Source organism: Castor canadensis, unplaced genomic scaffold (genome assembly GCF_047511655.1).
Source record: "Castor canadensis unplaced genomic scaffold, mCasCan1.hap1v2 HAP1_SCAFFOLD_165, whole genome shotgun sequence".
NCBI classification, from domain to species: domain Eukaryota; kingdom Metazoa; phylum Chordata; class Mammalia; order Rodentia; family Castoridae; genus Castor; species Castor canadensis.
Genome location: NW_027395381.1, coordinates 65,126 through 90,200, shown reverse-complemented (window position 1 = coordinate 90,200; position 25,075 = coordinate 65,126). Strand labels below are relative to the sequence as shown.

Genomic DNA, 25,075 nt, shown 5'->3' with positions numbered 1-25,075 from the left:
CCTGGGTTCTTGTTGAAACCATTGGGAAAGCCATTTCAAATCTTCCAGTGTTTCCTCTCTTTATGCAACTTCCAGTATATTTGGGGGGCATTTATTTCCTTTTTCTTGGTTTAGATTTCCCTGTCAGTAAAATAGAGTAGTCAGACCAACAAATGGATCTGTAGTTTCCAAGTCTGGCACTTGTCTGAAGGAGTCAGTATAGTGCAGTTATCTGTTCTTTGTCCAAAAAATGCTATAAATGCTGCAGTTTGCTCTTTATTTTTAGATTCAAATCAGCTAGAGGCACACAACAAAGCAGAGGACAGGAGGAGGCCCAACCCCAGGTGAAGTGTAGGTGGAGTGGGCATCCAAGGCAGCTGGCTTCTCAGGCGTAGGTGGTGACATATTGGGGCCCCATGTTACCAAAGTAGGAACGTTCCCACTCACTCATGAGCTCGAAGTGCACAGGACGGTGACAGAAATTGCAGGCAGCCACAGACACATCTTGGAGGGGCAGCCCCACTTCAGTCCAGGTTACCAGCAGTTTCTCTGAATGTGGGAATGAGAGAGAAAAAGAGAAGAGGGAAAGAATCGGTTAGACTTGGTCTTCCAAATTCCTGTGTTACAGTGTAGATGTGCTACGATATTGATCCCCTGAATCCTTTGAGGTACCTCAGGGTCAGAGTAGCTTTATATGTTTATTCCAGTGTGAGCTGTGAATGTTGCCATTTTTTTATGAGTGCTGAGATGTATAAAGATTGGGAAGCATTCCTTTGATACAATTTGAAGTGATACCACCTTGCTTTCTATTACTCCCCAAGTACAGGACATGTGTGGGCCAAGAAGTGAACCTATCTGCTTGGAAAGTCCTAACTTGGTGAGAAAGGTAGCACTAGCAGTAATCATACTATGATATCAGTGTGGTGACTAGGGAGCCTAGGGTGAGGCAGTGGGGGTTATTCCTGAGGGGTGTGGGAACCTAGAGTAGGGAATCTAACCCAGCTATAGGAAGTACCTCAGGTATGTGCCAGGCCCCTGTCCTTAACCTTTTTTTATGCTCATGCTCTTGGTGATCTTGTCTAGTTTCATAGCTTTAAACACCATCTATATTCTGATGATTCTGAAATTTTCGTCTCTACCAGACTTGTATATCCAGTGGCATTTCTCCTTCTCCACTTGGATGTCTAATAGGCATGTCTAACTTAACATGGGCACAACTGAACTACGTATGTCCCTACCATCCACCAAGCCTGCTCTACTTTCATCTTTCCTAATCTCATTTGATGGCAATCCCAGTTGTTCAGTCTAAAACTTTCAGAACCAGCTTTTCTTTTTCTTTTTCTTTTACCCTACATTCAATCTATCAATAACTACTACTGGCTTCACTTTCAATTTTTTTTTTTGTGGTACTGGGGTTAGAACTCAAGGCCTCATACTTGCTAGGCATGTGCTGTACCACTTTAGCCATTCCACCAGCCCTTGGCTTCACTTTCAAAATCTGACCACTTGTTATTATCTCCATTGCTATGAAGTATGAACCACAATCATCTCTCATCTGGAATATTACAGTAGCCCACACACACACACACACTGGGCCTCCCTGTTTGCACTCTTTCTCTTTTTTGGTATATTCGCAACATAGAAGTTGGAGTTCTGCTAAAACTTGTGTCAGATATGTTAGTGTTCTTAGATCCTTCCAAAGGATATTTGAGGAAGATTCCAAATCCTTCCAGTGATACACAATCTGGCCTCACATTGCCTCTATCTGCCTAATTTTTCTCCCACTTGCTTACATTATTCCACATTCATCTTATTGCTCCTCAAATATAAAAGGAATATTTCTGAGTTATGGTCTTCCCTGCCTTAGGCTGTTCTCTCTGCCTGGGATGCCCTTCCCTTAGATATCTCCCCATCTGACTCCTTCACCCTTTTCTAATCTTTGTTTGAGTGTCACCTCAGTGGTCTACCCTAATACTATACTATAATACTATAACCCTCCTCTAAACTAGCTCTTGGTCCCAACACTTTCTATCCTCTCTCTCGTGATTTTTCTTATAGCAGTTAGAACTAGCATGCTATTTAATTTGCTTACTTTTAAAAATGTTATTGACCCTTCCAGAATGCAAACTCTGTGTCATTTGTTTACTACTGGATCCCCAGGACCTTGAACTGTATCTAGCTCACAACAAGTACTTGATAATTATTTGTTGAAAGAATGAAAAGATACCTGAGTTAAAACTAGAAGATGAAGGGAAGTAGGGCAGAAGAAAGGGTGAAAGAGGGGGCATTATCTTAATTTTAATAGCCTCCCTCACCTCAAGTCCCAACCTAGTACCTATATGACCTTTGACCAATAAATATATTTTATGCCTCAATTCTACCTACACAAAACATAAATAATAACACATCTACCTTGAGGATTAAATGGATTAATAATACAATAATGTAAAGTGCCTAGAACAGTATGGAGCACATGGTAAATAGTAATTGTTAGCCATCATCATTTAATATTTTTGAGTAAATGAATGAATGGCACCCACCTGTCTTGTCTTTCTTGAACTCTCATACTGCCTGTGCTCCAGATGGAAAGGATGTTGTCAGTACATGCCCTCTATTTTCCTATCTTTAAGTTATTGCTCCTGGGAGTCCCTTATTCTGGAATATCTTTGCATCATATCCACATGTACTTCAATGTGGAGCACAAAGACATTCCGCATCCACAAAGCCTCTCCAATCTCATCCTCCTTGTCTTCTCTAACCATAAATGAACTCTCCCTCCAGCCCCAGAGCACTAAGACTTATCACACTGACCTGTACTGTCCTTGTCTGTCTCCTATGCTAGACCATCGACTGCCTTACCTGTTTTTCATTCAACAGACCTGGAATGAGCACAAGCTCTGTGCGAGGCCCTGTTTTAAACTATACCCAAATGGAATCCAGTAAACTTCAGGTAAATTGAGTAAACTGGCATCTTTCAGGGTAAAACCCAAACTACTGAGCATTATAAGCCTCTCAATCTAGTTCCTATTTTTTTGTTGTCTTTGTAGATTCTTTCCACCCTCACTCCATTCCTACTACTCTACATTCCAGTAATACCTGCATATTGTTCTCTTTCCACACTTTCTTTCTTCTCTTGGTCAGGACCACCACTTACTTTGCAAGGTTCAACTCAGGTGTCACCTCTACTAAGAGACCTTTTGAATCCCCCAGACTGGATCAAGCTCTTCCTTTCTGTCCCCACAACTCCCTCATGCACTGTGTTTGTTAAGCTTTGATCACCCCTCAGTGTCATTGTTTGTGTCTGCCATGGTCTCCCCAACCAGACTAGAGCACTGTGAGTCTATGGGGCTGTTTCTCATTCATTTGTGACCCTGGTATAGGGTCTGGCACACAAAAGATGTTCCAGAAATATTTTCTAAATTGAGTGGAATCTGTCCTGAACTTACTTCTTCAGATCCTGGATCTGAGGGGTGGGGGAAATGCTGTAGGCACACATGTTGAGGACTTACCCACAAAATTTTCCATCATCTGAGGGCTGTGGTGTGGGGAAGGTGCCAGGCGCAGCAGCTCCTCACCCCGGGGAACAGTTGGGTAGTTGATGGCCTGCACATAGATACTATGCTTGGAGAGCAGGAGATCACAGATCTTGCTGTTGAGTGCTGCATCACCCACCTGGGCTCAAGAGAAAGGCCTTTCAGTAGTTGCCACCCTGGCTCCACCACTACTAACTAGATCCATTAGGCAGGTAGGGGGAACCAGATCAAGGTACACCACTGAACTGGGGACAGATTTGTTTCATAAGGGGTTAATCAGTGGCATCTCCAGAATTTCTATCAATCAGGAGCCCCGAGCCAGTAATTGGATTTGAAGGAGGTTGAAGGTAGCACCAGGAGCCTTGACTTGAAGCTGTTTGCAAAGCAAGCATATAGGTTGATTTGGTATGGTTTTAGATGAGAAGATAAACTGACCAAGCCACCTCTGGCTGCTGTAACTGGACTAATGAAAATATCAGTTATTTTAAAAAAGGAGTTTTTCAAGGGAACATTGGAGCAATGGCTGCAGTTGACCCTGTATATCAGTGGGTCTTGCATGCAGGGATTCAACTGACCTCAGATCAAAAATATTTTTTAATTGTGTGTTTTAACGAACACATGCAGACTTTTTTTCTTGGTTATATTCCCTCAAAAATACAGTGTAACAACTATTCACATAGCATTTATATCGCATTAGGTATTACAAGTCATCTAGACATGATTTAAAGTATATGGGAGAATTGCATAAGTTATATGTAAATACTACGCCACTTTCTACAAAGGGACTTGAGCATTTGTGGATTTTGGTACAGGTGGGAGAGGGTGTCCTGAAACCAATCTCCTGCTGATACTGAGAGATGACTATTCCTTTCTCATCCACAAAATCATCACAGTAAAGCATCCTTCCCATACTTACTAACTTACTCATACAAACTCACTCATACAAACTTACTAACTTACTCATACACATAGATGTCATTTAAGAAAGAAGTAGCATTTTTAAAGGCAGTAAACACTCAAACATAATTGAGGATACAAAATAGCAGCTAGCCCTATGGTTTTTGATTTTATTTTTCTGACCTTGATTCTCAGTAACAAGTATCTTTTATATTATAATCATAATACACACATGTACATATACATGCACACACATAAAACTGAACAAATTCCTCACAAATCAATACCCTTTACTTATGTGTGTTATACTTCAACATTGTAATATTTTTTCTCTTTTTTAATGCTAGTTATAATTCAGTAAACTGATTTGGTAACCCACTAATGGTATTGATAAACAGTTTGGAAAATACTGGATTACAGACCATGAGTACTTGATATTGCGAGTCAGGACAGTATAATAAGCATGAGGTAATAGCTGATGCAGAAAAAGATTGGTTAATTCAGAACAGCTGATAATTTTTTCAAAATGAATGAAACTGGGAAGAAGGAGGATTCACAGGAAAATGAAAGAGTTGATGACAGGTGCAGATACTGGTTTGCTGGGGATGGAAAGGTTCCCACAAGACCAGTGGGCATGGTGGAACTCTCACCCGGATGGGGATGATATGGCTGGGGCAAGGGATGACAGGAAGACCCTTGTCCATTAGTAGCTGGCGCATATGCTTGACGTTCCTCTGGTGGGCCCTTCGCAGAGCTTGGCCCTCCTCTCCCTTTAGCAGACGCACAGATTCTAGAGCCCCAGAGAGCACCATGGGGGGCAGTGAAGTGGTGAAGATGAAGCCTGCAGCATAGGAGCGCACCATGTCCACCAAGTCACGAGTGCTGGCAATATAGCCACCCACGCAGCCAAAAGCCTTGCCTGGAGACAGAGGAGAAAAATATGCACAGACATCATAATTAGTCCTCAGAGGAACAGGATCATACCCCAGGTAACACAAGTTGGTACACCAGAAGCTGGGGCTCCGGTCTCATTTCCCAGGCCTCTGCCCATCTCTCCTGTCCATTGCAAGGCAGACAGAGTTGATAATTTTATGGCTCTGGGATTAGGACTGTCAAGTCCTACCATATGTAATGACTAGATAGACAGAAGCAGGGTGGGGACCTTTAACTGATTAGAGCCTAGAAGAGCTAAGATGAGACCTGGGCTCATGTGGCCCAGGGAAACACAGCTCTCTGCTTACTCAAGTTGAACCTGGCTATTTTATCCAACTCAGGGGTCTTTTCAAAAAACTCTCCCAGACTTTTTCAGCAGCTCTGCAATGGGATGAGAGTAGAGAGAAGGGAGATCTGGTAGGACAGTACCCTGGGGCTACTTCTACCCAAACAACTCCTGCAGCTTTGGGGAGGAAGAAGAAAAGGTTCTGGCAGAGGTCTCTTGTCTGGATTGCATGTAAGGGAGGTCCAAGGCATTCACTTACCAAGAGTTCCAGAGATGATGTCAATCTTGTGCATAATTCCATCACGCTCCCCAATCCCAGCTCCCCGGGACCCATATAGTCCTACAGCATGAACCTCATCCACGAAGGTCAAGGCCCCATACTGGTGGGCCACATCACACAACTCCTCAAGGGGACAGATGGCACCTAAGCAAAACCAAGAGATAGGGGTCAGAGATCACAACTCTTCTCCATCTCTACCTCCAGTGTTGAATTTCCCATCACTGCCTACTCTAGGTTGAAAAAAATATGTTGTAGAGCAGGAAAAAGGCCCACCAGAAGTGTACAAATCCTCATTTGAGACTATTCCAAACCTCTTTATATCCATCAACCAACTGCACCCCACCCACACCTCATCTCTCTCTCTTTCTCTCTCTGTGTGTGTGTGTGTCTGTTTCCCTAGTATGGGATCAAGGGTTGGCTCACTGTCTATTTTTGCTTCATTCTGACAATGACTGTCTTCCTATTTCTGCCATTTTTATTCTTTCTGTTGCCTTTTCCCCTTTGCTAATCTGTGTATCTCCATCTAGGGTTGGCACTAGCCTACCTAATATCTTTGTTTAAATAAATAGAAAGCATTACTTTTTGCTTACTACAGTCCTGATTTCAGATATCACTCACCCACCTTGTCCAGGTACTCTTGACAGCCCTGTCAATAATTTTATTCTTCACTGGTCCTCCCAGTTTCTTTCTGGATTTCTGCTACTATCTCCTTTTTTGTGTCCATTTCAATCTTTGTTTCTCTGTCTCCATTTTTCTCTGTGTCTCCTCTCCCCCCTCTCCATCTCCTTTCTCTTTTCCTTACTTTCTCTTTTTCTGTTTATGTCTCTTTCTGTCTTACTTTCTTCTTCAGACTTTCTCTGTACCCTGTGTCTCTTTCTGAGTTTCTTTGTGCTTCTGCCTCTTTGTCTTTTCTGTGTCTTTGTGGGAATGTTTTTCTCTTTCTTCTTTTTTTCAAACTTTTTTTTTTTTGTGGTACTGGGGTTTGAACTCAGGGCCTCATGTTTGCTAGGCAGGCACTCTGCTATCTGAGCCACTCTACCAGCCCATGTTTTTCTCTTTCATCTCTACCAATATGGTTCCCTGAAAAACCTCTCTCTCAGGCTCAGTCACAAACTATAAAGTGAAAATTAATCAGAAGTAATCATTGTACCCCTCTATTTTCCATACAGATTTGTCATTTATCCATGTTATTCTAGATATCATCTATGTTAAGGTCTTCAAATGGCTGTGAATCTCATAAATAAACTTTGTGGCTACTCTTCATATTATAAAACCCCACACCTTTTTAATAATTTCCCATCCCTCTACTCCCTGGAAACTCCTGAGGTATGGGGAGTTGGAATACAGAAGAAACTTCTGAAGGCAGAAACAGGGATCCAGACTATGAATAGAGGGTGTGAGCAGCTGGTTGGTCAACATGAGAGGAGGTGGAGCTTGGGATAAGACAATGTGATGGTTCAAGTATCATTTCAGAAGGAGAAAGTCATACCTAGGATTGAGTTTGGCAGAGTTTCCACCAAAAAAGTATAAGGAGCCATTCACTTGCAAATGTAAGTAGTATGATCTCAAAATAACTTCCACTTGAGAAAAGTGAATTTTAATAGTCTCAGTGTTAGAAATATACAAATGTGATGGTTTTACTTTATTGCTGGTTATAGAAATGTGGGAGTCATCATGACAGTAAATTCCTTCATTTAATTAATTCATTTAATTCTCACAGCATTTCTATTATTATTACCTCCATGTTGTAAATAACAACTGTGACACAGAGCAATTAAGAAACTTGTCCGAGCTAATAAATTGTTATGCTGGAATTTGAACCTAAACAGTTTGAGGTTAGAGCCTGTGTGCATAATCATTATGTGATGTTTATGATACTTATGCTAGCAGGACCTCTTTCCTTAGATAAATCCAGAAGGAGATGTCTAAACCACATGACTTCTGCTTGATAGGGCCAGTAATAGAAAGCTTTAGGCACTGTTTCAGTTGGGAGAAGAAAGGGGGTATCAAAATAAATGGAATGGCTTCCATCATCTATAATTCTTACAATCAAATATTTTACCTTGGGGAAAATTGAGGCTCAGGGAGTTTAAGAGCTCCCAAGTTCATAAAGACAGTATGTGTCAAATAGGGTATTTGAACCCGGGTCTGTCTGACTTGAAAACCTATTTTGATTCTAATGCTGCATACTGGACTTTGAAAAAGGTCCTAGGCAATAGTTTGTGAATTTTCCCATTGTAGAAATCAGACTCTAGGATGATTGATTTTTCACGTCATTTCAAATGCAAGGGAATTGCAGTTATATGTCCTAGGGTGAAAACACTCACTTTTTCACCAATTTGCTGAACTACCTAAGACAAAATTTGATGCCATCTGTAAACTTTAGTTTTTTTCACCTGTAAGATAAGTGTAGTAACTGCCTCTGTCCTTTGGCATTTACTAGTTTTGTGACACTGGGTAGGTTACTCCACTTGTTTCTCAAATAAAAATAAAAATAAAATAGCACTTACCCCATAGAATTGCCATGAAGACTATGAATTGATGCATGTAAAATAATAATAATTTTGCATGGCATGCAATGAGCACCTTGTGAATGTTAGTTATTACCATCATTATCATTACGGTTTTTGTGAAACCAATGCTAGTAAAAGCTCACATATACTCACCATCCATGGAATGAACAGTCTCAAAGGCCACAATTTTTGGTGTCTTACGGTTGGATTTCTCTAGAAGTTTCTTCAGGTGATCAGGATCATTGTGTCTGAAGACAAATTTAGCTGCTCCGCTGTTGCGAATACCTTGGATCATGGAAGCATGGTTGCCTGCATCTGAGTAAATCTCGCATCCTGAGGAGCCAAACATGTAATTCTTAAGCTTCTGTCTCAGTATTCCTCTTTCAACCTTCATGTCTAATCAACTCCCGCTTCCCCTTGAAGATGCTGCTGTGCTTCCTCCTCCTCTAGAAATCTTTGTGATATCTCTTCCTTTACCGAACTCCTTTGCCCTGCAATTCTGCTCTTCCTCCAGGCATTTCTTATTCTCGCATGGCCTCTGACTGACCTGGGGTGGAGGAAAAATTTATTCCCCAGGAAGCTTTAGAGTTTCTTGAGGACATTCTCCTCAACATATAAATTCAAGTCCTGGAAAGATGTTAATCTCAGGGAATGCTTATACACTTGGACTCATGTTAGATTTTTCCTGGTCTAGATAAAACCCATTTGTTCCAGGTATTGTCCATCTGCTTGTAGTTACAGGGATGGACACTTACTGGGCTTTCAATGTTGGAAACATGCTCATAGCAAGTCAGAGCAAGAAGGGCAGATAATCCTTATAGGTTCCAGCCCCTTTACTGTATAGGGGGAAAACTAAGCTCCAGAGAGGGAAGAGTCTTTCTCTAGAACATGAGGAATGCAAGGATTTTTACTGGGGGGGCAGGTGGGGATGGGAAGTTGGTGGTGAGTTGATTCTTAGACCCTGCAAATCTTACTGACATCAAGGAACTATGGCCTTTCATAAGAGTAAGGGATAATTTCTACTTAAGAAAAATGAGTCATGGCTTCTTGGAGGACACGACTAGGACTTTCCTGAGAACAGAAATGAAATATTCTTGTCTTTGTATCCCTTGTTTCCAGTATAATGCTGAGTATATAATAGATGGTAAGAAACAGTTCTTAAATGAGTGGTTGAATAAATAAATGACTGATTTATAAGTGAGTGAATGCGTATATGGATGAATATATTACTGAACAAAACAGTGAGAGGAGAGGTATGAAAATATAAGGCTGAAGAGGTATGCAGAAACTAGATTATTGAAAGCTTTAGAAGGCCATGATGGGGACTTTAGATTTGGTAGTAGGGGCAGTAGAATTTTGACCAGGGGAGAAACAAAGATAGGTTTAAAATTTTTAAACATTGTTCTGAATGGTGTCTAGAATAGATTGTAGGGAGGCAAAGATAAAATCAAGAAAATGATGTAGGTCTAAACTACAATGGTGGCAATAGAGATGGAAAGAAGTTGAATTCTAATAATTGAGGAGGAGGGGATTGATTTAAAAAAAATCCCAAAGGTATTGAGTTTATTTGAGGACTGTGGTGACATCAGAAAAAGTTCCCAAGAAATAGTGGTTATATTTAATGTGCTGAAGAATCAGCAGGATGGTGAGGTGGTAGACAGCAAGTACAGAGACTTCTCTCAGGCAATTTGCCTGTTACAGGAAGAGAGAGGACAGTAGCTAGAGCGTGATGAGGAGTCAAGGCAATATTTTTTTCAGATGTAAGAGACTTGAACATGTTTCTAAAAAGGGAGAGGCTGAAGATACAAAGAGTGGAAGAAAACTGATAGATCAAGGCTCCTGAGTAGGTAGTGGGGAATGAGACACAGAGCACCAGTGGAAGGACTAGTCAACAAGAAGAAAGGTACCTCCACTGTGACAGGAGGCAAAGAGTGGGGAGAGAACAGGCAGGAATGCATGTAAGTTCACAGGTACTTTGTGGGTAGGAATTGAGACTATTGCTCTCTGGTGTCTTCTGTTAGTACGATAGGAGATGAGGATATCTGCTGGGGGCAGGGGAAGCTAAAGATAATGGGGGGTTGGCAAAACTGCCTCAGAGACTTGAAGAACTGACTAGGGAAACAGGATTGTTAGACAGCATAGAGGACTGAGTGGAAGTTGGGAAGTGTGATTCTTTTAGTGGCTCCCATTTGAGCAATTGTATGAGCCCAGGATTGACATAGGGAATGTGGATAGTTGTATTAATCTGAGGTTGAGCTGTGATGGAATGATGGCAAGGCATATGAGGTGATGACATCATTGACTAGAGAGTGGGAACGTGGGAATATGTGATCCAGTATATAGGTAAAAGGATTGGCTTTAGGTAGAAGGAGAGATATATCTGCCTAGTGGCTTCTGTATTGAGATAAGGTGTGGGTTATTTGGTAAAAGTGACAGAGGAGGTAGTCAGAGGTTTTGGAGAGGAAAGGTGGTTTGGTAAAGCTTCTGTGGAGAAATAATTATTTATGAGTGTTATGAGCCCAATTGAGTTGGGAAGTGATGAACTTATGGTGTTACTATTCTTTGATGGGTGATGTTCCCGAGTACTGGTCCTCAATCCAGGTGTAGAAGGGGAGAGAGTGAGCATCTGGTGTTGAGGATATGCAATGTGGGTAAAAGGGAAGAACAATGGGAGCAAGCAAACTCAGAACAGAGGGAATGAGCAATGGCAGCAGTGAGACTGGATGCTGTAGTATAGGACACGAGTCTTGAACAAATGTCAGGCCACAGGCTTACCTGGCAGGATCTTGGCCAATGTGAAGAGAGTAGAGTCATTTGCCACAAAGCAGGAAGAGAAGAGCAGGGCTGAGTCCTTCTGATGCAGTTCAGCTAGCTCCTGCTCAAGCTCCACATGGAACTTACTGGTTCCTGAGATGTTACGGGTGCCACCAGCTCCAGCTCCATGATGCTGCAGGGTCTCCCTGGCCCAGAGAAAAACATATGGGAAAGGAGAAGAAAAAACCCTATCAGGCACTGCACAACTAGGTAGGTAGCCCTTCCTTTATGGGGGATCCATGTTGACTTAGGGTTCCTATATGTACTGTGTCCTCTGTGACCAAGTAAAAGGAAAGATAAGGAGGAGAGGGAGATATAGCCCCTTCTTTTAGTGATGGAGGCACTCAGGGATAGAGGGAAGAAGCTAGATGGAGCTTAAGCCATTTCGAAAACCTAAAGGAGGTCACATGCCATCTCTGGAAACACTCATTCTATAGTTAGTTTGAGTTCATGGAGAATAGGCCTTGCTTGGTTTCCCATCCTACTCCTCCACAACACCAGACACCCAGACACCCTAGAGTTTAGAAACTGTGGTGTGCTGACTGAGTTCATATCTGAGGAGTAGACATGCTTGAGGACCTTGGACAAAAGGGGTGGTGGTAGAACCCAGATTTCCACTGCCAGCTCTGCCTTTCCTTTCCATATATGCCCCATGACCTTCTCTAAATGTATCTCCACAGGTCATGACCCCAACTCTGCTACTCACTGTATAGCCTGCAAGACCCGAGGGTGCCGACTCATGCCCAGGTAGTCATTACTACACCACACAGACACATCCTTTGAGGCCACAAATGCCTCAGAGAAGTGCTGGGCAAAAGGGTAAGCATTAGCCCAGCGGTTCACAGTTTTGAACACGCGGTAGGTGTGGTCCAGTTTCTTCTCCATGATCTTGTCCCTAAAAAACTGGTCATAACCAAAGGCATGGATTCCTGTAAGAGTAGAGATGGGGATAAAAATAATTCATTTCAAATTTCTTCCTGGCTAGTTTGTACTTTATCCATGTTGTTGGTTTTGATTTCTTTAAATCTCTTTCCATATGTTCATTTATTTGCACTGTCACTGGCTTACTGGATCACATTAACACTCCACTATTTCGTTCAACCTCCCTTTGCTTACTCACTTACTCATTCACCCAGTAATTCATTCACACATTCACTCAGGCTTCCTGCCCTTGGCATGGCCTCATCTCTCTTCCCAGGGTTTGTGTGGAAACCTCCTTACTGAAATTATTCCTTCTAATCTCGGTGGAAGAAGTACTGACAGATCTAGTTTGGAGGCATGTCTCTGGTAAAAGCTAGTTGTATGGCCTTGAGCAAGGCATGAATCCTCTGTCTTTCTCTTAATGTCCTCATCTTTAGCATAGAGTAACACTACATTCTTTGCAGAAATGTGAGCATCTGATGACAAATAGCATGTAATACACCCAATTGGCGCATAGCAATAGTAGTATCATTACTACTACTAATAGTAAAGAAAATAGCTAATACTTAACTATATTATTATAACTAACATTTAATGATTATCTACTAGATATGAGGCCCAATTCCAGGAAGTTTAAAAATACTACTTCATATATTCCTCACAATAACCCTATGTGGAAAATTCTATTAGTATCTCCATTTTACAGATGAGGGAATGGAGGTATGAAGAAATTCGTTAACTTGATCAAGATCATATAGCAAGTAAGTGACACACTAGGTTAAAAAAAGAAAAAGTTATGCTATGCATTTTCTTTGAGTATGTTTATGTGTATGTAAAGCCAACATACAATCTAGACTGGAATAAAACAAAAAATGTAAGCAACCTAAATTATAGGTGCTTTATTAATGGAATAATGTTGCGTCCACACTACAAAACACACTTCAGCCATTAATAATTGTTATGCAGCTCTATGTTTATGGACATGGAATGATGCCAGGTAGATTACTAAGTGAACAAAGCAGCATAATAAACTCTGGGTAGAATAAGTTCCTATTTCTGAAAACAGCATGTGTATGGTAAAGAGAATGCGGGGTTTTCTCTCTCTCTCTCTCTCTCTCTCTCTCTCTCTCTCTGTGTGTGTGTGTGTGTGTGTGTGTGTGTGTGTGTATGTGTTTAGCCATAGGAAGATATCTGGGAGAAAACATAACCAAAAGTTAATGGTCTGAGTGGTTTAAATTTCCATCTATATTTTCCTGCATCTGTTGAAAAATAGCTCCTTTTCTTTCAAAATTAGAAAAAAAAGCAAATTCCATTATGAAAAATGAATATAAATACATATGAGATATAAAAAGGATGATGAGAGTTTTTGAAGGAAGCATGGAGAAGAAATAATGGAGGTAAGGATAATATTTAACAAGGCCTCATTAACAAGCTAAAAACACTACACTTCCATAACTGTAATTTTATTTTCTCCTCATGATAACCTATTGAGGTAAGTGTTAAAATCCCACCCAAAGGAAGTACCTTACTTGCCAAAGTACACAGATCCAGCAAGTGCCAGCACTAAAATTTAAACTTAGATTCTTTTTGGTTTCAAAGCCTTTCCATGTCCATGTCAGATGATCTTTTAGGACTCCTTCCCTATTCTAATCCCCGCCACCCCCCCACTTATTTCCACCTCAGCAAACTCACCAGCCATATTGTCCTGAATCAGTTGTGTAAGCTTCTCTGAAATTTGCTCTGGATCTTGGGAAGCAGGGAGAGACTTCCTTGGGCTGGTGGAGGCCAGGGAGCTTAGCAGGTCTGAGGAGTGTGAAATTTGCATGAAGAGAGGGAGAAAAAAAGACAGCATGTATTGTTTTCTTTAGGTTCAGTTCAATGTATAAAAATTTAAGTTTATAAAGTATAGAAGCCTTCTGCAGAGAGAAGAAATTTTCTGCAAAGTGAGCTCCTACTCATCTTCTGCAGTAACAACTCCTGTAATGTCAAGAGACCTTCTATAGGGTGATTCATACTTCTCACTAGAATTTTCCCTTAAGTGAGATAACTAGGACAGCCCCTTGGGTCCTGCACTTGGGAGATAGATGCATGACTGTGTACCTTATTCTCCTTTTCTAAACATCATTAAATTTCAATTTTGAATTTGTTGTCCTTAATGATATCCTAAAAGGGCCTAAGAAAGATGTCAATAGTGTGGCCATCTAGGTGTGATTATCTTGGGTGGTGTGCACCACTTGAGTTGAAGGAGCGCCACATCCTTCAAAAGGATGCATCTTGTTGAGAACAAAATTTTATTTGAATTTGTTTTAATAAAACTACTAATGCAAGATACTTTTCAATGAACAAAGGCCAATTAAAGGAGTATGTTATGTGAAAAAATAAAATTAAATAAAGGATGTGTCTACTCTCTACCCTTTCTCTTTCATGCAAATCCATATTCTCATAATGTAGTCTTGCTTAAATGTGGAATCCCAGTTTGGCGGGTTCCATTTAACCACCTGGAAGAGAGAAGGCAGAACTCTAGAAAGCTCATCATAGATTAATGGCTAAAAGTTATGGGATCCTTGCCACATGTGTGTGCTGGGAAGTCTATGCTCAGTGCAGTCTAAGCTATTGCCTTCCATGACTCCCCTGGAAAAGGCTGGGATTTTCCATCATGGGATGTGTACTAGCTGTCCTTGGATTACCCAGTTCATGACTGTGGTAAAATGGGTTCAGGCATTAGGAGTAGAGGTTGGATAAGGTGGAACTTGAGTCCAACCTGTCTTGAAAGTCTTCACATCCTCCTGGACTTCTGGGGCTGCCTTCTGCACAATCTTGCTCTTCCCATCCTGGAGTTCTGACAGCATGAAGGGACAGTGGCCCTTAGCCCAAGATGAAGAGTCTACACAAAGTTAAGAGAATAATTGAGGGTGTATTTCTGACCATAAATTCAGCTCAACAATGATTACTGAGACCTACTGCATCCCAAAACCCTATCTCAGGCTATGGTAGAGGCAAGGATAGATGATTCTGGTTTCTGTTCTATGGACTCTCCTAAGCAGTTGGAAATGGAAATGACACACACAGAAGACACATTGTGAACAGTGCTGGGATGAGAGGGAGGACAGTGTTTGTAGAAATCCAGAAGATTATAGGGGACACGACCAATGATTGGCATTGAATAAGTTAGTGGTCTAGGCAGGCTTTGCAGAGGTGATGATGCCCAATTTCAGTGTTTAATGAGAAGTATGAGAGAGGGTAATAGTTTGGGAGAGGGTAATATGTTAAGAGCAAAGACACAGTATCTTGAGGAAATGGGGTTGATTCAAGCAATTTAAAGTAGTTTGGGCATGGCTGCTGTATAGTGTGTGAAGAGCATGAGAGTGAAACTCTAAAGACCTGGAAGACATATCCTGGAATATTTTGAGGCCAGTTCATTGTGCCTTGACATTTTTTCACATGAATTCTCCTAGTTAGTAGGCAATGATGGCCAGTATGACTTGGAACCTTGTCTTTATGATCTAGATGTTTTCCCCCTTTTGTTAACAACCACTTCTTACCTCCTCCAGCCTTGGTTGCCTTAAGGTGGATTTGAGAACAGGTTGGTCCTTGGGTGGCTAGGATAGGACAGTGTCCAATACCAAATAGGAATGGATGAATCTTAACCACTTTGCCCAGGAGACCTGTGGGGCCCCGGGCAAGCACTGGGCAACACTGTAGCAACACAGCTGCTGCCACCATCTTGAGCCTGAAGTCCTGCAGAAAATATGGAAGAGATGAAATTCCATTGTTAGAATCTGACCAAAAGCCAAGGATCACTCCTCTGTTGTGATTCCTCTGAGATACACTGGTTGTGTTTCAGGGAAAGAACTTCTGGGAACCACTAAATAATGGGGTGAAAGAAGGAGTTCTATTTTGAGGTCAGAAAGCCTGAATTCTAACTCAGATTCTGCCATTGACTTATTGTGATTGTGAGGATCATTGAATTATACTTGTATGTGGCAGGATAAGAGTTGACAACCAACAAACCTTTTGATCAACACTTGAGGTCAGGATCCTTTCTAACAATATCAGCCTCAACCAAGTGAAGATTCAGCCTGATAACGCAAATAGATGCCATTAACCAGAGCTCCTGAGGCTTGGCCCAGAGTGTTTCCTGAGGAAATTCTGCCAGAGAGGAAGAAGGAGCTTAAAGTCAGTTATAAGCTTAAAGAGATTCGGGGAACTAGAAGAAAGGTGAGGCCCTAGATCCTACAGACTATATGCAACCAGGTTAGCATTTCCTATCTGGATTTTCTCCTGACTTTTGGATAAGCACAGGTAAAAGAGAAAGGTACAAGAGCCAAGGCACAAAGACATCATCTATGGGTTAGAAGAAGAGGTGGAGGCCAAAATAGAGGAAAGAAAGGAGCCAGAGAAGAGATCAGGAAAAGAGAAACCAAGTGACACAGCACTCAATAAATAGTTATTGAATTTTGGCTTAAATTAATGAATAAGATCTCAAATTGGGGAAAGAGAAGGCAAGTATGGGAACAGTAAGAAGAAATGAAGGCTTAGGAAAGATAAAAGAAGGAAAGTAGAACAAAGGTGTGATGGTACTGATTGAGTTAGAAGAACAGATATTGCAGGAGGGAATGAGATCAAAGCCAGCGGAAAGGGGATAGGGTAGAAATGAGAATAGACACAGAGGGGAAGACTGATACTGAAAGAAAGGACAGAAAGATGATGGGAAATACAGAAGGAATAGGTTAAGAAAACGACCCATGCATGATGTAGAGAGCTGTTGGCTTGGTTTTGTTTTCTTTTTTTAAAGGAAAAACTATTTGTAAGATGTTGCACTAAAACGTTTTATATACACTTGAGACCTGTAGTAAATTATGTTGACAATAAAAAAAGAAATACAGAAGGATAAGGAAAGAGAGTAAGATAAGAAAAAGAGAAAATGAGAAAGAAAGAGAATATTAGGGCAGAGACAGAGGTTCAAGCCCCAGTACTGTCCTCCATCCCCCCAAAAAAGAGACAGATGGAAGGACACAAAAGGGACATAAGGAAAGTTCCAGTAGCCCAGAAGATTATAAAAAGACTTATAAAATTATGTGAAGGAGAAAAGGAATACAGCAGGAGCAGAGTCAGTGAGACACAAAGGAGAAATTCTGAGGAAGGTTAAGTGATTTTAAAAAAAGGATTAGGGGAAGTAAACATGCTACTACAAATGGAAATGAGAGCTAAATTGAGTGAAAGACAGAAATGGGTAGAAAATATCTGCCCATCTCTATCTAAGGGATAGAGTGAGGTGCTAAAAGGGGAGGGGAATGATTACAAGGAGTAAGACTGAAAAATAGCAAGAGAGACAGCTAGAGAGAGCCAAGAGAAACAGATAGAAAAGGGGCCCCATTATAGAGCCAGAATCAAAGGATGAGACAAGATAGTAGATTCTCCACAGGAGAATGTGGGAACAATAAGTCCCTGGCACTGCCAAGAAAGCTTCTGAGTAAAATCTGACAGCACCTTCAGTGTATAAAGTCCAATGGTGTGAGGGACAAATAAGAAGGAAGAGCTCATGGCCCTGTCCTCATTTGACAACCTCCTTCACCTTCCTCCCTTCCTGATCTCATAAAACAAAAACCCTCTCCTTACATCACATAGTAATCCATTTACCTTATTCTATCTTAGAGCCTCTTCCCTCACTCTCACAGGCTGTCATGGGAGCTGGGTAAATTTGTGGGGTCTGAGCATGTGAGCCCTGAAATTAGGAAAGGCAGAAAGGTTAATGTATGGACTAAATTAAATAACCCATGTCAAGCCTTTAAGAATGCCTGGAACATAGTAACTTTTCAATAAATGTTAGCTTTTCCTATTTAAATTATAGCTCCCCAATTCCTTTGGTTTTTGGTCTTGGACAAGTCACTTCCTGTCTTTGGGTCTTGGCTTTCATAAGCTGTCAAATGTGAGGTAATTATGCCTACCTTACATGGTAGGTCATGAATTAGATTCAGTGCCTTTTTCATATCTGGAGATAAGAGGTTTCCCTTCCCCTGCCCATGAAGGCTAAATCATCCAGGGCTGAGCCTGCAGACCAAAGATAAAGCTTACAGAGTTTATCGCCATTGGAGTCTGATCACTCCCCAGGCTGAACCCAGGGTGTGGGAGAGAAGAGGAGCCCCTTCCTGGAATCACGTCTGAGCATCTGTCTGAGGCTGGCTCCAGCTATTGGAAATGAGCTAAGATGGATAGCCCAGGATCCTGCAAACTCCTTCCCTTAGCATCAACACCACCAACAATAATGGCAACAACATTGAAGTATGTAGTCAGATTGAAAGTCCCAAAGATTGGAGGCAAAGTCCAGCCCTGCCTTGGGATGGTGGTAGATTAAAGCCTACTCGCCATGTATACAAACTGAAGTTCAATATAGTAATCCTCTTTAAGGGGCTTTTGGCCAACATGTGTCTGGGAAAATATACACTACTTCTTGAAGCTTATTGAATTCTCAAGTTCTTTCAAGCTCAGGTTCCAATTTCTCTTGTTCTGATACTCCTTTTCTGGGACTTGCTCCTCTTCACTCTGCCTAGAAAGCATTATGACCCATGATTTTGTAGTCTAAGTACCTTGGGCTTTGTGTCCATTCCTTAGCACTACCTACCATGAGACTGGAGTGAGTAAAATTAAATCAAGGAAGCATTTTAGGAAATTTAGGGTATTAAGAGCAAGACTACTTGGTTTTGAATCCTGGATCCACCATTCACTAGCTTTGTGATCTTAGAAGAGTCACTCCCCTACTCTATATCTTATATCTATAAAATGTAGATAATAACATTGACCATCTACTTGACAAGGATGTTGTGAAGACTCAGTAAGATAATTCATACAAAATATTTAGAAGAATACCTATCCTAGAATAAATACTGAAAAAGTGTTAGCCATCACTTTTATTTTCTCCCATTTTCTATGTAGAGAAAGTGAAGGTACAACCAAGGAAAGTCACAACATGGATATGTCAAACAAAGTCTGAAAAGCTAGAGACCTGATCCTTGTTCCAATCCTGTTACAACTTACTGTGTGAACTTGGGCTCTGTAGCCCCTACTCTGGGCCTCAGTTTCTCCACATATATTAAACTAGATAATTTCATAGATCCCACCTGGTTCTGATAATCAAACACAGAGCCCTCGCTGTGCCAGCCTTTGTTGTAAATGCTTCTCATGTATTGACTCATTCAATCCTCATGACAACCCTGTGGTAAGGGAACTGAAGCCCCCCAAAATTAGGTAATTTGTCCAGGTCACAGGGCCTACTAAGTGAACAAAGCAGGATTTTAACTTAGTCATTCTGGCTCCAGAGACCACTAAATTAACAATGGGTACATGAACTGAGAACCAGACTCCATACATCAATCCACTCTGCTATACTAACTGGTACATTAATCTTTTGTGACCAATGTCCTTACCAAAGGAACAGATATAAAACTGAAGTAGGATTTTAGGTACTGTTGAACCATTCCACCATCTAAATATTTATGCATCCCACTATGTGGAAATGCTTGCCAGAGATCTTCTTAAAACAAAGCTTTTAATCAAAGAGATGGATGTTATTCAAACATATCCCATCCATTTCTCTGCATCTTTATAATTCCTTTTCATGTCAGCATCCAATCTGCAATCCCAGAGGTCAGAAGAGCCAACAATGACTCTACCCCAACAGAAACAAACAAACAAACAAAAACCAATCGTACAGGTTTCCTTGCCCCCTCTCTCCCATTATTCCTGGCCTGCTTTGCAAGACTCAGTTCATTCTGAAGGGGAATCAGTTACTTCTCTTCAGGAGTTGGAGGTATCAGGGCCTCCCTTCCTAGTATCCTGTTCCCACCACTGAAGAAGCATGTAGAATTTTACATACCTGGAATAACATAATTGAAAATTCTTAGAAACAGAAAAATTTAGGAGACCACAAAATCAAAACTAGAAAGAGTTGTGGAAAATATAGGCCAAGCCTTTTTTCCCCAGAGAATGAATGACTTGCCTGGGATTTCACAGTGAATTAGAGTGAGAATACAAATCTCTTGACTTTCTACATAGCGACACAGCATTCCTCTTCCATCTTTTCCCTTTAGTTTTGCTAATTATTCACATCTTAATTCCCCCAAATCTCTCCTTATCCAATTCTTCATTTCTATTCTCCTCATTTCCCCTCAGTTTTTCCCTCCCTAGGTCTGGCCCCCCCTAGGCTCTGACCCATCAAGCTATGCCCTAGGTCAAGCAGAAAGAAGAGAGACAAAAGGAGGAAAGAATAGCAAATTGCAAGAAGAAATATTAAGGCATCTTTCCTGATAGAGAAAAGAGAAGGATAGGAAGAGACAGAAAGAAACAGGATGGAGATGGAGAAATACAGAGTTGAGGAAAGAGACAGAAAGGGGAAGAGAGTTTAGGAGAACAAGATACAGAGAAAACTCACTGGAAGGAAAAATAAGAGAAAGCAAGAGTGTTGGAGAGTGATATTGAAAACTAACAAAGGAGAGAAAAGGGGGGAAAGGAAGAAAAGTAAAGGTGGAAACAGGGAAAGATAGGAAGAGACATGGGATAAAAATGACAGAGTTTCTAAGAAACAGAGAAAGGGAAAGTCAGTCAGAAGAAGAGAAAGTCAATCTAAGACAAAGATCTAGTCAGACCAGAGTTAGTGTATGTAGCTCTGAGGTGGGTAGGTAGACCAGAGAGAAGGCATCAGGCTGAAAGCAACTCTTACCTGTTGCCCTGCACTGAGGACGAACGAAAGACGGGTGGGTGCTATGAGTTAGGACCTGGTGTTTATCCCTGCCTGTGACTTAGCTCCACCCACCCCACCTTCTGCTGGCCTGTCCCTGCATTGGCCCCAAAAGTATCTCAGGGCCTTGCTAGAGATAAAAAAAAAAAAAAAACAAAGTAGTCCCTCTTGTGTTTCTCTTCCCCCAGTTGTGACTCTTCCCTCTCTATTTTCTTTCTCTGTTTCCTCTGGATTGTAAAATGAGCTCATTTGGACTTTAGGATCAGACTATCCATACAGAACTAGAGCACCTCAAGCAAAACCACCACCTTTCTGATCCTCTGTTTCCTCAAGCATAAAAGCAGGGCAATAAAACCCAGAAACAAATGAAGCACAAATGGGAAAGGCTCTGAGATCAGACCTAGAATACAGTTTTGTACTTATGAATTCTAACAATCAGTTCCAGAAAGTACATCCAGGATGTTGTAACAATTCAGTAACATCATATATAGAAAACACTCAGCAAAGAAATAACAGCTAAAGTTGATAGAATGTTTACTATGTACCAGACTCTGTTAATTGCTTTACATGGATTAATTTAGCCTGAAAATGACCTTAAGAGATAGGCACTATTCTCCCTATGTTTCAGATGAAGAAACTGAGGCTCAAAGATGTGAGACAACTTATTAATAATTACCCAACTAGAAAATACATAGCCCAGCTATGAACCTAGGCAGTCTGCTGCCAGAACCCACACTCTTTTCTCCTTCTTATAATATACATTTAAAAATTTGAAGTTCTTCATCCTTTCTTTTCTAATACCCTTTTTTGTTTTCTTTCTCATTTTTCATTTTCTGTTGTTTGTTCCCTTCCAAGTCTAAGGCAGTGGGGCTATATTATAACCAGACAATTTCATCTCTGAAGCAGATTATCATTATTAATATTATATCTATATAAACATGATCATAGCCCATATATTGCATATAATTTCCTTTTGCTAATTTGGCCATATGCCATGGAGTCTTTCTACAAAATTCACCATTTAGTGGAATCATAATATTATAAAATCTGAATGTACTATAATTTAAACACTCTCCTATCGATGGAAATTTAGGTTATTATTAGGAATTTTTCCTCTTCATTGTGTATAATATTGCAAAAAGTAACTTTGGGCATATCTGAGAGTATTTTTTATAGGGTGACATCTTACAAAAAAAGAGTTCTTAGGTTGAAAAGTGTACAGACATTTACTTTTTTGATACTGCCAACTTGCACTGTGTCTATGTTATATAACCTTACTACTGGTATACAAGTGTGTGTGTGTGTTTTCTCACAGACCTTAGTGAACCAATAATTGGTATTTACCAATACCACTTATTATTTTCAATTTTTAAAATCTTTGTTAATTTAAGTACTAAAAGTGGTATCTTGGTGATGCCTTGCTTTTCTTTATTAATGATATTGGGTATCTTTTTTGAACAGTACTGGGAGTTGAACTCAGTGCCTTGCACTTGCTAAGTGGGTGCACTACCACTTGAGCCACTCCACCATCCCTTTTTGTGTTGGTTATTTTTGAGATAGGGTCTCACTTTATGCCCAGGCCAGCCTGGGCATATGATCCTCCTGTTTTTGCTTTCCCATATAACTGGGGATGACAGGCGCATGACACCACATCCAGCCGTCATTTGAGATGGGGGTCTCACAAACTTATTGCCCAGACTGTGATCCTCCCAACCACCTCCCAAGTATCTAAGATTATAGCCTTGAACCACTGTTTATATCAGGTATCTTTTCATATGTATCTTGATCATTATTTGTTTCTCTTCTGAATCACCTATTTTGGGGATGAGTTGGCAGTAAAAGGTAGTAGACAGAAAGTATGTGCTCTGGAGTTGAACTTGTCCACATTATCTTACTTAGTAGCTGTGTGGTTCACTAAATTCGGATTCCTCATCTGTAAAATAAGATTATCATAAAACCTAACCTACAGAATTATTAGGAGGATGTGATCTAACTAGTATAGTTAGACCTTACAGTTTTCTTTTTGAGTTGTGGAAGACATTTGAATAGTATAGATATTAACCCTTTTCAGTGATATTTGTTGCTTCATCTGGATTCATTTATTAATTAAACAAATATTTATTAACTGCCTATAGTGTATTAGGTGCAGTGCTAGTTGCTGGTGATACAACTGCATGGAGTATAGGTATTTTATGGTGTATTTAACCATTTTCAAAAAATTGAAGATTGTCTCTAATTCTTCTGGAAGGTATTTCAAATAGAGTTGCAGTAACCCCAGCCTCCAGCTCTTTAGCTGGCCAACCATTTACTACATTGGATATTGAGCTCCTATGTCATCACCTCTGGGAAGCCCTCCCTAACTCCCACACTGGATCTGGTCCCCTCTCCGAGGCTTCCACATTTCCCCTCCAAGAATTTATCACTGCCTTTGTTTTATATCTTCCTCCCCTATCAGATCTTGAGCAACTTGAAAATAGGCATCTGAAATTATTGGCAAGAGGGCATGTCAGAAATGTTTGCTGTATTCAGTTGCATTTTCTCTGCTCCTTCTACCCCATTCTGTCCATACACAAGAAAGGGACAGGGAGGATAAAACACACCAAGACTGGCAGACCTCCATGCTGACTCAGAGAAGAATGTGAAATACCCTAATGGAGGAAAGTGGCTGGGTCATCCCAGGTCATTGGGAAGGATGCTTAGGTTGAGCCTCCCTGTACTATTCCTGGGTCAAGTGAGTGTGTGAAAGTGGGTGATTGTGCTTGTGTCTGATATCACCTCTCCTTTATGCAAAAATCTCTCTCTCTCTCCCTCCCTCCCTCCCTCCCTCCCTCCCTCTCTCCTTTCTTTCTTTATCTCTCAATGGTGATTATGATCAATGAAAGATAATGATGTATGAAGAGGAGAATAAGTTCCATTCTGAGGTACTCATGTGGCACTTCCTCAGGGAACACGTCAATGATCCTCCTCTCTACAGTCTCCTCTCTCCTTGCACTGATTTCCTCTATGTCTTGGTTGACTTCCTACCTTCCTGAGAATTCCTCTGGGGTCAACATCTAGGTTTGATTAATTTCTGCATCTCCAGTGTCAACCTGGATATAAACAGATGTTAAGATGATGTCTGTTCAACTTTTCATTGTACAGTTGCACTGCAATGGAATATCATGGTAATTAAAACTGTGTCTGAGTACTGGGTTATTTTTTATAATTAATTTTATAAAAGCATAATTTAAATCATAATTTATAAACCATAAAATTTACCCATTTTAGGTGCACAATTCAATGATTATTACCATATTTGTAGTGTTGTGCAATCGTCACTACAAATGCTAGTATTGACTTTTAGAAAAGGAATTATTTTATCAAAGGATATGAACTTTTAAAAGATTTTTTCATACACATTATCAAGTATTTCTCTAAAAGGCTGTACCAGTTCATGATAGTCTCAGTCATCTGTGACAAGTCACAGTTGAGAAAGATACACAGAGCTTTGCTGGGTTACCTCTGAATGCCAGTCTCTCTGTCATCATCTCTCTTTTTTGTTAGCTATACCCCTCCCCAGATTTTGGTGTGAACCTCAGGGATTAGCCTAAATCTATGGTTCCTTACTCTTGTAAAATTGGTCTATAGTTTCTATATTAATTTAAATAGCACACATATTCTTGTAAGATTTGGTAGAATCAGTCAGTATAATTATTTGATCCCAATGCCTTCTGGTGGTAACTGAGTCATTCTCTCACATCTTTTCCCATGGTTTCCTTGATTATTTGTTTATATGAGTTTTTTATATCTTCCCATATCAATTTTAGTAATTGATATTTTTAAAAATAGCATAGAGTAATGTGGAGAATTTGCTTATAATTTTTGTTAGGTATGAAATTATAATGGCCAGTTCTTTTCTCCTTCAGAGTGTTGTAAATATTATTTCATTGTTTTCTAACACTTAGTATTGGAGCTAAGATGTTCAACATCAGAATTGTATTCTTTCTTTTATAGGTAATCTATATGCTTAATAGAAACATCTTCCTATCATGGGAATTTAGAAATGTACCTATCATAGTAACTATAGCTTTTATCTTTTGGTAAACAAGAGAATGTCTTCTTTCTCAATCTCCTATTGAGCAAGCAGAGGGAGCAAAATGAACAGAAAGGAGAAAAGTTTAAAAGTGCTTAGTATGTTTCAGGAAA

General features: G+C 40.4%; 1 protein-coding gene across 2 annotated transcripts; it reads right to left on the bottom strand.

Annotated features, from left to right (window-relative positions):
* Positions 1-242: 242 nt before the first annotated feature.
* On the bottom strand, positions 243-20,981 carry LOC141420435 (5-aminolevulinate synthase, erythroid-specific, mitochondrial). Of its 2 annotated transcripts, XM_074064617.1 has the most exons (12): positions 20,873-20,944; positions 17,797-17,881; positions 15,699-15,894; positions 14,918-15,040; positions 13,849-13,959; positions 11,942-12,164; positions 11,197-11,381; positions 8,575-8,754; positions 5,888-6,052; positions 5,060-5,328; positions 3,489-3,651; positions 243-528 (listed from the first exon to the last, which is right to left on the bottom strand). In XM_074064617.1, exons 3-12 carry the CDS (start codon positions 15,877-15,879, stop codon positions 365-367), a joined length of 1,764 nt encoding a protein of 587 aa, XP_073920718.1. In that variant the 5' UTR covers positions 15,880-15,894; positions 17,797-17,881; positions 20,873-20,944; the 3' UTR covers positions 243-364. The 2 variants fall into 2 exon arrangements, with proteins under 2 accessions (XP_073920718.1, XP_073920717.1); XM_074064616.1 differs by lacking the exon at positions 17,797-17,881 and having other exon boundaries at positions 20,873-20,981.
* Positions 20,982-25,075: the final 4,094 nt, after the last annotated feature.

Excerpts from the sequence above, each read along its gene's own strand:
- LOC141420435 (XM_074064616.1), bottom strand. The coding sequence starts at position 15,879 with ATGGTGGCAGCAGCTGTGTTGCTACAGTGTTGCCCAGTGCTTGCCCGG. Across the intron at positions 15,041-15,698 it reads GGCAACCAAGGCTGGAGGAG|ACTCTTCATCTTGGGCTAAG; the intron begins GTAAGAAGTGGT and ends AACTTTGTGTAG. Across the intron at positions 12,165-13,848 it reads GATTCAGGACAATATGGCTG|GAATCCATGCCTTTGGTTAT; the intron begins GTGAGTTTGCTG and ends CTACTCTTACAG.